At 40.9% G+C, this 19,262-nt stretch overlaps 1 protein-coding gene across 1 annotated transcript; it reads left to right on the top strand.

Moving 5' to 3' along the window:
* The first annotated feature begins 15,165 nt into the window (after positions 1 to 15,165).
* LOC110878965 (ATP-dependent Clp protease proteolytic subunit 3, chloroplastic) lies at positions 15,166 to 18,982 on the top strand. Its single transcript, XM_022127367.2, has 5 exons — positions 15,166 to 15,535; positions 16,293 to 16,407; positions 17,954 to 18,129; positions 18,214 to 18,309; positions 18,390 to 18,982. The coding sequence occupies exons 1-5, from the start codon at positions 15,260 to 15,262 to the stop codon at positions 18,669 to 18,671; spliced, it is 945 nt and encodes a 314-aa protein (XP_021983059.1). The 5' UTR covers positions 15,166 to 15,259; the 3' UTR covers positions 18,672 to 18,982.
* Positions 18,983 to 19,262: the final 280 nt, after the last annotated feature.

Here is a 19,262-nt window from a genome sequence, read left to right as displayed (position 1 = left end):
ATCACTCCTCGCATTTGTTCGGTGACTACCGGCACCGTATCATCATTTCCTCCATCGGACATTTTGAATCTGAAATGTTTATGCTCATTATTAAACATTTCATTTTATAACATATGCATTATTCGTTTTGGTTTAGCCAAGTTCACCACTTGCTTAAACCATTCATGTTTAGTGCATTTTCCGGGTTTGAGGGTGTTAACACGCTCTTCCCATACACATCAACTCAAATTCGTTTTTCTAATATTCTAATAAAATCTACTAAATGAGTAATTCTTACCGGATGTTTGATCAAGCTTCGAACCGAACACACTTTATTAATGTAACACCCCGTGTTACCAAAAGTCAAAGTCAAAGTCAAGATTGACTCCTTTGACGTTAGTTAGTCTATTTTGTGTTCATGCTTACGTTAGTTGTATTATGTGGAGTAATTAATTACAATCGAATTAATCGAAGTTTATTTATCGACGCGAACCGCTTTACGACTGTGAATAATAAGAAGTAACAATGCGATAAAGTCAATTAATGAATAGTCGAGCTAATCTAATCATCATCGAACTCGAGACTCGAATTACGCGAATTTTGGGGTTAATATATGTGTGTGTGTGCCTTGTGTGTTACCTGTGCATGTTTACTTTATGTTATGTGTGATACTCAATCGAACTCAATCAAAATCGAATCATGATAATTGATGGCGAAAAGACAGCGCGAGACATAGATGATTGTATGTTAGATATAGTGGTTGGGATTAAAAGTAATCTGAATAGGAAACTCTGTCGTATTCTCATCAAACGCAATCGAAATCGAAATATCAAAAATCGTCGCACCGAACGCTCGAATCAGGCAGCTGAACGATCAGGCTCTCAGCCGATCGAACGACCTAGCCAATCGGACTGCTGTCCGATCGGACAGGCTGTCTGATCGGGATGCCTGGCCGATCGGCCAGCCCTTTCCACTTTTGGCATCCTATAAATACCCCTGTCATTGTTATCTTTACCACTTTTGGAAAGCTCTGACCGACCAGCTCGTGCTCCCCTTCTTTTCTCAGATTCCTTCCGATTCCGGTAAGATTTCATCCTAAATCTTGTACTTTCTTGATCTATACACACTCCTACACCTTTCTATCTTTCAAATCTTACTTTTTAACCATGAAATCATCAAGATTCAAGTGTTCTAGGATGATGTCATCATGGTGTTCTTGAAGAACTTCATGTTTTGGCCTCAATCCACCAAGAATAACTTGGATCTAGCCGATTTCCACATAAACAAGCAAAGATCTTTCATAGATCTGAATATTTCTCGGTGAAAAGGATTGAAAGATGGTTTTCCAACTTTCTTTCAACTCTTTTACACTCAACGCCTTCAAACCGATAGGAACGGAGCTTGTGCCGACTTGCTAATCATTTCGGTGGTTGCACGACTCAAGATCCGGATTCTATCCACGAGGTTCACCGACTTCGGGTTAAACGTTAAACTCCGTTCCGAACAGCTCACCGGCCGGATTTGGGTGATTCCTGTCCGATCAGGAGGAACAAGTAAGAACGAGGGTTCTATGGTTCAACTTGTTGTCAAAACACCTCGATATAACGTCAAACAATCAGAACAGCCAAGGGTTAGACGAACAGGGTGATCAGGTCAGGATGCTGACCGATCGGACTGACTGTCCGAACGGACAGCCTAGTCGATCGGACAATCAGCCGATCGCCCAGGCCAGCCGATCGGCTAGCACCTGGCCCCACACTTGAACAATTCCATGAAGTCTAGTATTGAACGAACTACTGTTCGATCGGACTATCGTCTGATCTGAATTACTCTTCGGATCATGAGATACTATGCTTCAACACTTAATCGATTTTCAACATGCTCAATGCGTTGGAGTGCCACCCGATCGAACAGCCGTCCGATCAGGTGACACCCTGATAAGAACTTGTTTGCTGAAGTATTAACCGACCGGTTAGCCGGCTGATCGAACGGACCGTTCGATCGATCGACCTGAAAGGTAAAGATACTTCAATGTTTTCGAAATGCTACAACGAAAACTTCAAAAGTCAAACCATCATACACAAACACATCCTTCTCAAAGAAAGAAACAATCCACTCGAATAGCCATCCGATCGGCCTACTGACCGACCGGACAGGATGTCCGAACGGAATGCCAATCCGAACGGTCAAGCCGTTCGATCGGATGATCGACCAGCTGTCCGACCCTCCAACGCTTGTTTTCCGTTTTACGCGTTGCTTATCATTATGCTATCGAACTATTCAGGCTAACCCTACTCTCAAGTGTTCCCTTCAATCCAACAATCACTGTGAGTATACTCGATCCCTTTTTGCTTTCAACACTTTTGGGTGTTACATACGTTACTTATTCTAAATCACAGTCGAACACACTACTCAATCACTTCAAACGCTAACCGTTACCGCATGTATTACGTGACTAAATGAATGCTTGTTGTTATGTTTACACGTGGAATGCTGTCTACCTGCCTTAACGACGATAGTACTATAGTTTGGACTCAGCACCCGTTCACACGGGGGTTGTTAAGGAAAATTACTTGCATGGATTATGGTGGTAATCATGTATTGCGAACTGCCTCGGGCAGTCAACCCACAGTCATTGGTATCGATAGATCCATGTCGATAATTAACATGCTTCGTTTTCCTCTGTGTACGTGCTGGTTATGCGTAAACTATTTCGAACTCTGTTATGCTATTATCAAACTTGTATCCTCACCTTTACATTGACTTTATTTTAACGTATGTGACAGGTGTTTAAGATGCTTATCTACTAGGAAGGCGAAGCTAGAATAAAAGTCTAGAGTATAGTTGTCTGTAGATCTTGCAGCTTGAGTCTCTAGACATAGATAAACAATTTTTTTATTTAAATCTGAGTTGTCGGAATAGAATATTTGACTAGATGTTATCTGTAATAATTTGTTTGCTATTTGAGGTACGGTATGGGACGTATTATATAAATTGAATAGCAATGACAGTTGTTATGGAAACTTCTGGACAATCTGTTTCGCTCATTGTCATGCCCCGATGATTCCGCCATCGGTTGGGGTGTGACAGAATGGTATCAGAGCCATAACTATAGGGAATTAGGCTAGACTCGACCTAGTCCGGGTCGAAGTCTTAGAGACCTAGACTATAGTTAGGAACCAACAGACCAAGCTTATGTGCTATATATCCTGCTAATTCTCATCATCATCGCACTCGAATTTTCAGACAACGACAAGTGACTCAGTCGGGATTAGGTGTGAAAACCGCAAACTCTCGACTAAGTTGCTAGGTCAATGTTGTTTTATCAATGATTTCTTCACTATTTTTCAATAACGAACGCTTGTTTAACGAGGATAATTATACCAAATCAGGAGTGAAATCCATATTTTGATGAATAATCTCCTCAATTTCACTAAAACAAGGAAGAAGTTGCTAAGCCAGGGGTGAAACCCTAACCTTGCCAACTTGTTCCGACTTTTATTTATCTCACCAAGGCCTCGACGGACTCCAACGACCTGAACTCACGAGTACGACCTAGGGAATACGTGCTGAATGCCCAAGAATCGAGGCGGAAACACGATCCCGAAAGTCGAAATGTGACGACAAGTCTATTGAGAATAGTCGAATCGCTTTGGGTAGTCAATGTCTAATAGCCGCAGACAATCTATTTCTCGATTTTATGTGTTTCGATTCTGAGCCCGCAACTGCTGACTCTAATAGTTCGTCGATTTTCTGTGTTTTATGTGAATTTATCTGTTTATGTGTTTAAATTTTTGAGATTTATTCGATTATTGCTATCACTTCGATCGACACACACGACTCGCATTGCTCTTCTACCTCAAAACGGTAACAAGTCGCTACAATCTAGACGACATTATGCTACGATATACGCTTATACTATACTCGGCATGCCATATGATTATGCTATACTACTCGATATGCTATACACGACCGATATATATATATATATATATATATATATATATATATATATATATATATATATATATATATATATATATATATATATATATATGCGAACGACACGCGAACTTGAATGATAGGTTTCTGTATTCTGACCGCCTCTGTGATTAAATACGTATGTGTTTTCTGTGTTTCTGTGCCCTACGTGCTTATGTGCTTCTGTGACTACGTGAATCTGTGATTATGTGCTTATGTGTTTATGCGATACGTGTTTCGACGTGTTCCTGAGCTTTAGTAAGTAGTAGACGTGTGAGGTGAGATTCGATTTTGATGTGTCTGAGACCTATGACGATGTCTGTTGCAGACCATGTCGTCATCCGGACACCGAACCCCACCTACCCGCCAAGAAAAGAGAGACAGACGTCTTGCTGCTATCATCGCCAAGCAAGTAGCAAAAGCTGTGAGCAATGTCTATGAAAACGTCAACAAATCTTCCGAGGAGTCGAGAACTGAAGCTCCCAAAGACGCTACCAAGACTGTTTTCAGCTTTAAACACTTCAAGGCATGCGGACCAAAGGAATTCACCGGAGAAGATGGCCCAACAGCTATGTTTCAATGGTTTGATTCCATCGAAGTCACTCTGCGCCAAAGCGGCTGTCCAGAAAATCTCCGTACCCTAAACGTAACCGGCATCTTCCAGTCCCGAGCTCTAGACTGGTGGACGGCCGAACGAAACAAACGCGGGAATGATGCAGCTTATGAGCTGACATGGAAAGAGCTGAAAGCATCATGATGGACGAATTATGCCCTCCCCATGAACGCCAAAAGCTGGAGGACGAGTTTTGGAACATTAAGCAGAAGGATGGAGATAACGTTGCCTTGACTGCTCGTTTTAAACAGCTCAGCATCATCTGTCCCGATCAAGTCAAGACGTCAGACATGGCCATCAAGAAGTACATTCGAGCTCTACCCGATTGTGTTGCCGATTTTGTTCACGCCGCGAAGACGTCATCAATTGAAGAGACTTACTTGCTTGCCGCCGAGATCAATGACAAGCGGGTAAAGACTGGTTTCTGGGATAAGCCCTCCAAGTCTCTGCATCAAGCTACCACTGCACCGACCGCCAAAACCGCCACTGCTCAACCATCCAAGTCATCACGCCGCAAGAAGAAGCACAACAACAACAGCTCCAGCAACAAGAACTGTGCTGTCACTACCACTGCTGCTCCTCTGCAAGCCGTACCTGCTCAGCAGCAGTCTTATCATCGACCAGCACCAGTTACTCAAGCGCCGCCAGCAAAGCGTGCTTACACAGGTCCCCACCCGCTCTGCCTGACATGCTCATATCATCACCCGGTGGGTCTTGCCTGTCTCTTCTGCGCTCATTGCAATTTGTACGGCCATTTTACTGCGAATTGTCGTTATGGTCCTCGTCAAGCCCTAGTTCAAGCCACTGCTCATCAAGCTCTACTCCCAGCCCCGCAAGGCCAACACGCAGCTCAGGCACCCGCGATCAATGCTCGAGTATGCTTTGCATGTGGTGACCCTAACCACTTTGCAAACATGTGCCCGAACAGGGTTGTGAAGCAAGAGCCCCAGCAGCAGCAGCAGCCCTAGCAGCAACAACAAGCAGCACGCACCAGAACCTTCAACATCAATGCTCGCCAAGCCCAGGCTGACAACAATGTGGTTAATGGTACGTTCCTTGTGAATGGTATTTATGCATCGTGTTTGTTTGATACTGGAGCCGATAACTGCTTTGTGTCGTTTGAATTCGAGAAGCTCCTTAGTCGTAAGCGTTCTTATCTTCCCTCGTCATTCGAAGTTGAAGTCGCTACTGGAAGAACTGTCGCCGTTAATTCTATTCTTCGTGATTGTACTCTCGAGCTCAACAATCACATCTTTCCAATCGACCTTATTCCGATGCAGCTCGGAAGTTTTGACATCATAGTATGCATGGACTTTCTACACGAAAACCATGCTGAAGTTGTGTGCTTCGACAAGATGATTCGATTCTCGCTCGCGAATGGTGATTTATTATGTGTGTACGGTGAAACTGCTTCGAAAGGTCTCACGCTCATGTCATATGTCCAAGCTAGCAAGTATCTCCGCAAGGAATACAGAGCTTTCTTGGCCAACATCGTAGTAGCGGAGAAGGAGAAGAAAAGGAAGACAGAAATCAGAGACGTCCCTGTGGTCCGTGATTTTCCTCAGGTGTTCCCTGATGATCTTCCCGGATTACTGCCCAGTCGTGATATCGACTTCCGTATCGACCTCATTCCTGGAGCTAACCCCATAGCCAAAGCCCCTTATCGACTCGCGCCATCCAAAATGTGGGAACTCTCGAACCAACTCCAGGAGTTACTTGAAAAAGGCTTTATTCGCCCGAGCACCTCTCCTTGGGGCGCACCAGTCCTTTTCGTCAAAAAGAAGGATGGGTCGTTCAGGATGTGTATCGACTACCGAGAATTGAATAAGTTGACCCTCAAGAACCGTTACCCCCTACCTCGCATCGACGATTTGTTTGATCAGCTACAAGGTGCTACGTGTTTCTCGAAGATCGATCTACGCTCAGGCTATCATCAGTTATGTATTCAGGAAGAAGATATACCGAAAACCGCTTTTCGCACTCGTTACGGCCACTATGAGTTCGTTGTTATGCCTTTTGGTTTAACCAACGCACCCGCGGTTTTCATGGATCTGATGAATCGTGTGTGTAAGCCGTATCTTGACCGTTTCGTCATCGTGTTCATCGATGACGTCTTGATTTATTCCAAATCGAAAGCCGAACATGCGGAACATCTACGTTTGGTTCTCGAGTTACTCCAGGGGAACCAACTCTATGCCAAGTTCTCCAAGTGCGAATTCTGGTTAGAAGAGGTTCAGTTTCTGGGTCACATCGTGAATAGTCAAGGTATCCATGTCGACCCTGCGAAGATTGAAGCAGTTAAAAGTTGGATTACACCAAAGAACCCGTCTGAAGTCCGTTCTTTTCTCGGATTAGCGGGCTATTATCGACGATTTATCGAAGGATTCTCTAAGATCGTTGTGCCATTTACCGCTCTTACGCATAAAGACAGGTCTTTTGTTTGGGGAACCAAACAAGAGTCTGCCTTCCAAACCCTCAAGCATAAGCTTTGCAATGCTCCTGCTCTCTCATTGCCCGATGGGAACGATGATTTCATTGTCTACTGTGATGCTTCCAACCTTGGCCTTGGTTGTGTCCTCATGCAACGAGACAAGGTTATAGCCTACGCTTCTCGACAGCTCAAAATCCACGAGAAGAACTACACAACCCATGATCTCGAGCTAGGCGCGGTTATTTTTGCATTAAAGATTTGGCGACACTACCTGTATGGTACCAAGTGTATGATCTTCACCGATCACAGGAGTTTACAACACATCTTTAATCAGAGAGAACTCAATATGCGTCAACGCCGATGGGTAGAACTCCTCAACGATTACGACTGTGAGATTCGTTATCACCCAGGCAAAGCAAATGTCGTTGCCGACGTGCTCAACAGACGGAGTTATTTGCTCAGTATTCGTAATACCCAAGCCCAACACGATCTCGAAACCTTCATCCGCGAAGCCCAACATTCTTGCTTTAATGAACGCACCTTGAAGAAGGAGAGAATCTATCACGATGGAGCTCAGCTTGTAAGCAAATCGAATGGGATCTTCTATTTTCTTGACCGAATTTGGATCCCCAAACGGACCGAATTGCGAAAGATTTTAATGGACGAAGCTCTCAAATCTCGGTATTCTATTCATCCCGGTGCCGATAAAATGTACCAGGATCTTCGCTACAAGTACTGGTGGCCGGGTATGAAAAGGGATATCGCTCTCTATGTCGGAAGATGCCTGAATTGTGCAAGGGTCAAGGCTGAACATCAAAGACCCTCTGGCTTACTCGAACAACCGCCAATCCCTATATGGAAGTGGGAGAGTATAGCTATGGATTTCATAACCAAGCTTCCACCCACGTCGTCAGGTCACGACAGCATTTGGGTTGTCGTTGATCGTTTGACCAAATCAGCCCACTTTTTGCCAATACGGGAAGACTACAAGGTAGAACGATTAGCCCGAATCTACACCGACGAGATCATTTGTAATCATGGTACGCCTCGTGACATCATCTCTGACCGTAATGCTCAGTTTACGTCTCGATTGTGGGAAACGTTTCAAGCAGCACTCGGTACGTCGCTTAACCTGAGTACCGCATTCCATCCTCAGACCAACGGACAGACTGAATGAATGATCCGTACTCTCGAAGACATGCTCCGTGCGTGTGTCATAGACTTCGGCGGTAATTGGAACAAATATCTGCCGCTAGTCGAATTCTCGTACAATAACAGTTATCATACCAGCATCCAAATGGCACCATTTGAGGCCCTATATGGAAGAAGATGTCGATCGCCTATTGTATGGCATGAGATTGGTCACTCGCAATTAACCGGTCCTGAGCTATTGCAAGAAACGATTGACAAAGTCCTCCAGATTCGAGACAACTTGTCGAAAGCCCGGGATAGACAGAAAAGTTACGCCGATAAAAGACGCAAGCCCCTTGAATTTGACGTTGGCGACTACGTACTCTTAAAGGTATCACCTTGGAAGGGTGTGGTCAGATTCGGCAAGAAAGGGAAACTAGTGCCTCGATATGTTGGACCTTTTAAGATTTTGGAAAGGATCGGAAAAGTCGCCTACAGACTCGAACTACCGGAGGAACTCAGTAACATCCACCCGACTTTCCATGTGTCAAACCTCCGAAAATGCCTGGCTGAGCATGATCTAATTGTACCTCTCGACGACCTTCAGATAAACGAAACGCTACACTTCGTGGAGAAGCCTGTCGAAATCATGGATCGCCAAACCAAGCAACTCAGGCGCTCGCGCATTCCTATTGGGAAAGTCCGATGGGAAGGCAAACGAGGCGCAGAGTTCACTTGGGAACTCGAAAGCGACATGAAGGCGAAGTACCCGCAGTTGTTCAAGTGAAAGTCTAGAGAGAGAAAGTTCTCAAACGTGATTCACGGTGATGTACAAGCTTTCAGCCTAATTTCGGGACGAAATTCCCTAAACAAGGGGAGGCTTTAACACCCCGTGTTACCAAAAGTCAAAGTCAAGATTGACTCCTTTGACCTTAGTTAGTCTATTTTGTGTACATGCTTACGTTAGTTGTATTATGTGGAGTAATTAATTACAATCGAATTAATCGAAGTTTATTTATTGACGCGAACCGCTTTACGACTGTGAATAATAGGAAGTAACAATGCGATAAAGTCAATTAATCAATAGTCGAGCTAATCCAATCATCATCGAACTCGAGACTCGAATTACGCGAATTTTGGGGTTAATATATGTGTGTGTGTGCCTTGTGTGTTACCTGTGCATGTTTACTTTATGTTATGTGTGATACTCAATCGAAATCGAATTATGATAATTGGTGGCGAAAAGACAGCGCGAGACATAGATGATTGTATGTTAGATATAGTGGTTGGGATTAAAAGTAATCTGAATAGGAAACTCTGTCGTATTCTCATCAAACGCAATCGAAATCGAAATATCAAAAATCGTCGCACCGAACGCTCGAATCAGGCAGCTGAACGATCAGGCTCTCAGCCGATCGAAGGACCCAGCCGATCGGCCAGCCCTTTCCACTTTTGGCATCCTATAAATACCCTTGTCATTGTCATCTTTACCACTTTTGGAAAGCTCTGACCGACCAGCTCGTGCTCCCCTTCTTTTCTCAGATTCCTTCCGATTCCGGTAAGATTTCATCCTAAATCTTGTACTTTCTTGATCTATACACACTCCTACACCTTTCTATCTTTCAAATCTTACTTTTTAACCGTGAAATCATCAAGATTCAAGTGTTCTAGGATGATGTCATCATGGTGTTCTTGAAGAACTTCATGTTTTGGCCTCAATCCACCAAGAATAACTTGGATCTAGCCGATTTCCACATAAACAAGCAAAGATCTTTCATAGATCTGAATATTTCTCGGTGAAAAGGATTGAAAGATGGTTTTCCAACTTTCTTTTAACTCTTTTACACTCAACGCCTTCAAACCGATAGGAACGGAGCTTGTGCCGACTTGCTAATCATTTCGGTGGTTGCACGACTCAAGATCCGGATTCTATCCACGAGGTTCACCGACTTCGGGTTAAACGTTAAACTCCGTTCCGAACAGTTCACAGGCCGGATTTGGGTGATTCCTGTCCGATCAGGAGGAACAAGTAAGAACGAGCGTTCTATGGTTCAACCTGTTGTCAAAACACCTCGATATAACGTCAAACAATCAGAACAGCCAAGGGTTAGACGAACAGGCTGATCAGGTCAGGATGTTGACCGATCGGACTGACTGTCCGAACGGACAGCCCAGTCGATCGGACAATCAGCCGATCGCCCAGGCCAGCCGATCGGCTAGCACCTGGCCCCACACTTGAACAATTCCATGAAGTCTAGTATTGAACGAACTACTGTTCGATCGAACTATCGTCTAATCTGAATTACTCTTCGGATCATGAGATACTATGCTTCAACACTTAATCGATTTTCAACATGCTCAACGCGTTGGAGTGCCACCCGATCGAACAACCGTCCGATCAGGTGACACCCTGATAAGAACTTGTTTGCTGAAGTACCTAACCGACCGGTTAGCCGGCCGATCGAACGGACCGTTCGATCGATCGACCTGAAAGGTAAAGATACTTCAACGTTTTCAAAATGCTACAACGAAAACTTCAAAAGTCAAACCATCATACATAAACATATCCTTCTCAAAGGAAGAAACAATCCACTCGAACAGCCATCCGATCGGCTTACTGACCGACCGGACAGGCTGTCCGAACGGAATGCCAATCCGAACGGTCAAGCCGTTCGATCGAACAACCATCCGATCGACCAGCTGTCCGACCCTCCAACACCTGTATTCCGTTTTACGCGTTGCTTATCGTTATGCTATCGAACTATTCAGGCTAACCCTACTCTCAAGTGCTCCCTTCAATCCATCAATCACTGTGAGTATACTCGATCCCTTTTTGCTTTCAGCACTTTTGGGTGTTACATATGTTACTTATTCTAAATCACAGTCGAACACACTACTCAATCACTTCAAACACTAACCGTTACCGCATGTATTACGTGACTAAATGAATGCTTGTTGTTATGTTTACACGTGGAATGTTGTCTACCTGCCTTAACGACGATAGTACTATAGTTTGGACTCAGCACCCGTTCACACGGGGGTTGTTAAGGACAATTACTTGCATGGATTACGGTGGTAATCATGTATTGCGAACTGCCTCGGGCAGTCAACCCACAGTCATTGGTATCGGTAGATCCATGTCGATAATTAACATGCTTCATTTTCCTCTGTGTACGTGCTGGTTATGCGTAAACTATTTCGAACTCTATTATGCTATTATCAAACTTGTATGCTCACCTTTACATTTTATGTATTGACTTTATTTTAACGTATGTGACAGGTATTTAAGATGCTTATCTACTAGGAATGACAGTTGTTATGGAAACTTCTGGACAATCTGTTTCGCTCAGTGCCATGCCCTGATGATTCCGCCATCGGTTGGGGTGTGACAATTAACAACCTTGAGCTCTGATTACCAACTTGTAACACCCGTCTTCTTAAAATAAGATTTTAATATTAAACAACACATTTTTAAACGGAAATGCGTCATTACAAAAACTTAGTTAAGATAATAAACCTACATGATTGTTATATTCAAGTTAACTTCACAACTAGTTTTAAACATGCAAAACGAAGTAATTAGTGTTTACAAGATCCACTTAGTCTAAACAAAATAGATCACGGCGGAAGCTTCGAAAGTGGTGTGTTCGGTTCTTGTTCCATGCTTGATCATCATTTGTTAGCATACAAGGAGTACCTAAGTTCAAAACCAACATGTAAGTTAGTTTTGATGAGTTAAAAACATGTTAAAACAAGTCCATTGAACAAAACAAACAAAATCCAAAATTTTTGCAGCAGATAGGGCCCTCGCGGGCCGCGACAGCGTCGCGTGACACGACCATGAAGCTGCTTTGGTATCGCGCGTCGCGACACCCTATTTTTGACAGTAGGTTGCTTGGTTTATTGTTGCATATTCCCAGCTCTAAAATTTACCAAAATTCCAACTTTAAACATTCATAACTTTCATTCTATAGGTCCGTTTTACGTGATTCTTTTTCCTACGCGTCCGAAATTTAAATACAAACACGTCTATCATCTTTATATTGTTAAAAGTTCTGTTTTGGACTGAAAGCCTATAAGATCCCTTTTTATTTATTCGACCCGTTTAGTTTTGTATTATACTTATCACTACTTATAATTTATGACATCTAGACATACTTACCCATTCCCCGGGTTTGTGAACTTCGGCATATCATTACCATTCCATGGTTTTACGCTCTCATGATCCACAATCGTCGAGTGACGTTCAAGTCACGTCTATGCTACCAATTCAACCTTTCTTTAACATGTTTGATTGTCCAATGGAATCCACCATTTCTATGACAACCAAACATATCTTAACCACTCTGTTGACCCGTTTTAACTATTTAGTGAACTTCGTCACTTCTACGAAATATTACATTTTCTCACAACACTAATTCAAGTAACTACATTCAAAATCAAGCATAACGTAACGAAACCAAGGTTACGTACCTTCAAAGCGCTCCTTTCAAACGCGTATCGCCACCGGCTTGTTCGCTTGACGTCCCAGTTTCCTTGTCTATAGAGTTCAACCATAAACGTTTAGAACTCTTTTTATAATACATAACGCATAATTTGCCATGTTAATAAAATATGCGTTTTTGTCAAATTTTCGACATTTAGTTTTCTTTTAGGCGTTTTAACAAACACCTTATGGGCATCGTTTTATAGAATCCATTATCAAGCTCATGACTAACTAATTAGCCAAATTTAAACAATTTTTGCAAGTTCATTATATCTAGTATGCCTAATAACATCTAGATTCACTTCGAGTAATTCAATAACACTCGTTTTACAATCAGATTCCTAGTGTTCCTTATCATTCCACAAAACCCATTTTACACTTAGATGGGTGACCATGAATTCCACAATTATGAGGATCAATTCAACAAGCTAATGACTAGGGTTTACTCCTAGACATAAATTCATTCATAGTTTCATTCAAACATTGGTCATGCAAGCTTAATTTTCGATTTCTCATGTTCATCTAGAACTCAAGATGAAACTAAATAACAAAATTAAGCATACCTTATGATCCTTTCACGAAGGTGATCACTAATCTGAGTTTGGATTTCGATTTGGAGCCGATTTGCCTTATCAATTTGGTGGAATTGCAAGAACTAGGGTTCATGAGGGAGCTTTGGTCGCCCCCTGTGTCTTTCTTCGACTAGACACACACCAAGTGTGTGTTTTTGGTTATTAAATTTTATTTAAAAAAACCATTTTCCATCTTATCACTTTTGGTCCCTCTAAAATTCTCAAGTTTCTATTTTAGATGTTTTAACCAAATTTCTTTGTTACTACTAGACTTGTAACTAACTAGGTTATTTATTCCTAGTTAGTTTATTTCGTTTATTTACTACTTTAAATTTTAATATAGAAATTTATATTTTCGGGGTGTTACAAGAACCTACCTTCACTTACTTGTTTAAATTAGGGGTGTGAATTTTCGACACGACCCGAAAACACGACACGAACCTAACACGAAATTCGTGGGTTTAGGTTTGGGATAAACGGGTTCGGGTCAGTTTCAGGTTGAACCCGCGAACCCGTTTAGCTAAACGGGTCGGGTTCGGGTCAACCCGGTCGGGTTGGCGGGTTGACCCGTTTAACCCTTTTATATTATGTTATGTTTTTTTTACAATATGTTTTATGAAATAAATTAAGTTTGGTAACTATTTTGTGTCATAATTATAACTTAAAAAGAGAAATTTACATATGATTTTATAATTTAAATGTAATTGTATTATATACGTTTGTGTTTTTTAAGTAAATTTTAATATGAATACATTAATTTGTGGAAAAAATTTAAAAATAAAGATTCGGGTTGAACGGGTCGTGTTCGGGTCAAACCACGAATATTCGGGTCGGGTTCAGGTTCATATGTAAGACACAATTTTCGGGTTCAAGTCGGGTTCATATAAATTTTTCGTGTTCGGGTCGGGTTGAACCTGCTAACCCGCGAACACGACCCGTTTAGCACTCCTAGTTTAAATAAAGTCAACAACTACATATCAAAACTAAACATGTTCATTCAGAAGCCTTGCAAACCGAAAACTGTCAAATACATGTTCATCCAAAGGTTATCTAAAACTAAACAAACAGAAAATATAAAATCGTCATTCATCATCATGTATAAACTAGAAACTGTAAAATCAGTGATTCATGATCATTGAAAATTATCATTAAGTCTTACAACATTCATACATATTCAAACCATGGGTTACCCCTGATCATCAACGACTAAAACCCAAAAATTTGACCAAACCAAGTAACATACTTAAACTGTAACTAACACTGATCATCAACGCCTACAACCCAAAATTGACCAGGCCAAACTAACAAAAAACAACATTTATAGTTACACTATTAGCTATGCATCATATATGTACAACAAAGCAGCTGGAAGCCTTCATAGGCGACACCCGAAATAGAGGTCCACTCGAAACCCCCTGTCGGTCCCGATACTGGATCCTAATGTGACGCTTTGTCACCTGGACCCCGAGTCCCACTATAAATCCAAGAAAAACAAAGCACATTTAAGCTATTATACAAACAAGACATGCATCGAATCAAGAAATGAAAGTTCAAATACAAAATTAGCACAATACCGTACCGATACAGTGGGATGTGAAAAGAATAAAAACATATTGTCTCATCGGGACGATGCTCGGAGCTTTGTGTCGCTAGAATTTGGTTATTGCCAGTGGGTTAGTTGAGTTCGAGTGGGTTTTGGGGAGGAAGGACTTGATTGTGGCTTATAAGGTAAGTTAAAGGATTAAATATGTAGGAGACTTTTCAGATTTGGGAGAAATGACCGTTTGCCCTCCACACCGTTAACTTAATGGACAGTCAACTAACGGCAGTTATGTGGAGGGACTTCATTGCGAGTAATCGACAACCACAGGTACTTGATTGTTGAACTTTTTTCAAATGAGCACCGAATGTGTAAACAGGTGTAAATCACAGGGACGGAAATTGTACTTTACTATGGTTAAAATTTTGTGTACCAACTAGTTAGTTCACTGTGGCGTGTGAGATGATAATCTATCCAAATAATAACAAAAGCATACCCAAACAAACCCCAACCCCTCGCCGAGAAGATGGAGAAGAGTGTATCAGCGGCTTACACAACCTCACCGGCGCTATTAAATCCAAAACCATTTTCCCCCAAAACCCCTAATTGCTATCAATCATATTCTACTAATCGAAGAAGGTCTTCGTTATCCGTTATAGCTTCTTCTAGTTTCAAGCCGCATACTTTATCCAGTAATTGGGATGTACCCACTGCTTCAGCTCCCGCTTGGATGCCTAAATTCGAAGAACTCGATACCACCAACATGCTTCTTCGTCAACGTATTGTTTTCTTGGGATCCCAGGTTAAAAAATCTTTTTTTTTTTTTTTTTTTTTTTTTCAAGATGAAATTGGTTGGGTTAATTTGTGGGGTTTTGATGTTGGTTTGATTTGGTGAGTTGGTTTTTGGGATTATAGATATAGTTAGAGTTGCCCCCTTTGTGTATGTTCTGTATTTGTTAATAAGTTTATTGAATTTGTTGACGGGCTTTGTTTTTGTGAAATTTGGTGGTTATTTGGGGCTTTGGGTTTTCAATCTCTAATATTGAGTTGATGAGAGTCCCTCTGTTTAAAACTGGGCGTGCTCTGTTGTTTAGTTATCTTAATCAAGTAGTCGAATTTCCTGATGGATTTTTTATGTTCTTTTTTTCTTCTATAGTATCAAGTTAGTGAGTTTGTATCAATTTCATTTCTAGCATCTTTATTCATTCTTGTGTTGTGGGGGGGGGGGGGGGGATATTCCACGGTCCTCCCAACCGCCGGAGTGTGACACTCCGCAGGTTAGCTTAGTCCCATAGCCACCTGGGGGATATTCATTCTTGTGTTGTGGTTGATGATGAAAGTGGGGATGTTGGGCGATGATGGAATGTACAACTGGATGACATGGAATATTAGAAGATTTGTTTAAACTCTTAACGGATGATTAATTGTGTAGTTTCTAGGGTTTATCATTGTAGGCAATTTGGTGTTTTGTTTATTATGTATATTTAGTTGATAGTTTTTACTTGGCAACGTAAACTTCTCTTTTTTATTCGTGAAATGACAAGAATGGAATTATGCAGGTGGACGATATGTCAGCTGATTTCATAATCAGCCAGTTGTTATTTCTCGATGCAGAAGATGAGAAAAAGGATATTAAATTGTTCATCAATTCGCCCGGTGGTTCTGTTACTGCTGGTATGCATATGGCTTGCTTTAGTTAATCAGTTTTATATTCATTCTCATTCTTAAATTAACTATTTAAATACATATCTTTTTGGCTTGAAATCAAACGTAACTTATGTGTGAATCTAGCTTTGTATTTTTTAAACAAGTAAATGGACTCTAATTAGACGTCTAGACTAACACATAAGCGGTGAACTTGTCATGCATAATATAACTGGGAGCCGAGTGTTGGTTCTTCAAGGAAAAAAATTATCGAATTGAAGTTAAATAACTTCTAACTTAATAGTCAATCTAAAGTTGATCAGTTGAAGTCAAACCACGATTAACTAGTTTTTCCTGATACAGTAAGATTTGTTTCATCCACTCGAGGCATATCAGGACATGTCTTTTCTCCTCGAGCACTTTAAACCCGCACAATAAGTGGTTTAACGGCAGGCAAATTTTCTCAAATATCTCTTGTAATTAGGCTTAAAGCCTTTCTAAAATGAATCTAAAAAACAAACATGAAGTAATACGAAATAAAATCTAATATATTTGCTTAAATTTAAGGCGAAAAGACATCAACATCACTATGTTAACATTGTGTAATTTGGGCAATATCAAATACCCCATACTTAACATTAGCTTTTCCTGAAGCAAATTATTTATAAAACATATCTATTACCCTTTTCCCTTAAAAAAATCACATACACTTATCACTTTTAAGCCAAACGATACATGCCTCACAAAGAAACTATATATACAAGATGAACATAGATGTCAGCAGAGGACTTTTTTAATGGGCTGTATCAGGATTTATAAGGTTAAAAATATAATTAAAACCATTTATTTATAAAGTTGATATCCGTGCGTCAAGTTCACTCACAAGCACACGACAAGGGTGATTCAATTCTCATATTTCATCATTTTCTACCCTATTTAGCCCTGGGATCTGAGATCAGATAAGAACATATATGGACTCTTTGGCTGGATTAAGAACAGATCCAAACATAAGGACTTAAGCTGGGATCTGTGGGTTAAATCTCCTATGTCTTGCTTTAACTTTTGGTGGGGTTGCTTTGCTTTGTTCTGTCGTCTATGTAATTTCTGGTTGTTCCTAGTGCCTTAAGCAAAAAAAATAAAAAATGACCGAATTGCCCTTCTCGTTAACAAAATAAATGGATGAAGTTAACCCAGTGGACTAAAATGGCAACGGTGAAACCTTTTTGGACCCACAGGCGAAAAATGAATCCTTTGGACTAAACTCGCAAAATGGCCCAAACCATAGGGACTAAAATGACATTTAACTCGTTAATCCAAGGATTATTTTATGAAAATGAGCGAAACGGAACCCAATTATTTTTTAATTTCCTTGTTCTTAAGTTTTCTTCATCTAAGCCTTACAGTCAAGTATTTCCTGTAACATGTGTCACGTGGCTGCTAAATTTGGAAAAAGATTTGTCCATGCTTCCATAATTTTATTAATTTTCATCTTATTCCTTAGCAGCTGTTTATTAATTACATAATCACAGGAAACATGTTACTAATTCATTTCCAATTATTTTGATGATGCATGAAGGAATGGGGATCTATGATGCTATGAAGTTATGCAAAGCTGACATTTCCACCATCTGTGTCGGGCTGGCTGCATCTATGGGAGCTTTTCTTCTTGCTTGTGGTACAAAGGGTAAAAGATTTTGTATGCCTAATTCTAAGGTCATGATCCATCAACCACTTGGAAAAGCCGGAGGAAATGTAAGCACTTTCTTTGCTTATTCAAACTTTTTTTTTTTTACCGAATTTAAAAATATTATGTCGGTTCTTTGATTGTACATTCAGGCAACAGACATGAGTATAAGAATAAGAGAAATGGTGTACCACAAGGTTAAAGTGAACAAAATACTCTCAAAAGTCTCGGGAACTCCTTACGAGAAGGTCAACCATTTGACTACCCTTCTTTACATTGTCTTTTTCATTTATGACATCATAACGTTTATTATCATCTTTTTATCCAGGTTGAAGCTGACACAGACCGCGATTATTTTATGAACGCATGGGAAGCAAAAGCATATGGATTGGTTGATGCGGTGATCGATGATGGCAAACCGGGTTTAGTTGCACCAATTGCAGATTCAAACCCGCCACCCAAAACCCGTGTGTGGGACTTATGGAAAATTGAGGGGAGCAGAAAAGCTTTGAAGAATATGCCTTCGGAGGACAATTTGTTGCAGAATGGACACGTTGGTGGTCAAGAAGGTGAAGATGAACTTAAAAAAGAAGAGCCTGCTTCTGCTTGAATAAAAGATTGGTCCCATTAAAGGCTTAAAAGATAGTGCAAGTGTAACACTAGATGTGTTTGTTTGACTTTTTGGTCAATTCTTGAAGTATTTTGACCTTTTGCATAGTATAATGGATGCTTAAAGTTAAGTATGTTTCATCCTTTCAGTCTGGTCTGTCGAGTCCGACCAGGGTTGGTTTAGCCGTCAAGGTTTAAATCACATGGCATGGTTGAGTGTCGAACGTGTTTTCGTCGAGTGTGTTTGTATGGGTTCAATTGTTGTGTTGAGTCAAACATGATCTGTTTAACACAACATGACAAGTTTTGGCAGCTCTACTTTGTTGAAACCTGAATTATAACGTCACAGATTAATGTAAAGTAGAAGGTTGTTTAGTATATTAAACAATAGAGTTAATTACTATTTTCGTCCATGTGGTTTGTTAAAAATCACTATTTCAGTCCATTAGTTTAAAAATTGCGATTTCAGTCCCTATGGTTTCACTTTCATAACCATTTCAATCCATTATTCTGTTAAGTACACGGACTGAAATGGTTACGAGGTGGACGGAAATGTTACGAAAGTGAAACCACAGGGACTGAAATCGCAATT

Source organism: Helianthus annuus, chromosome 9 (assembly GCF_002127325.2).
Source record: "Helianthus annuus cultivar XRQ/B chromosome 9, HanXRQr2.0-SUNRISE, whole genome shotgun sequence".
Lineage (NCBI taxonomy): Eukaryota > Viridiplantae > Streptophyta > Magnoliopsida > Asterales > Asteraceae > Helianthus > Helianthus annuus.
This window is presented reverse-complemented; position numbering and strand designations above follow the sequence as displayed.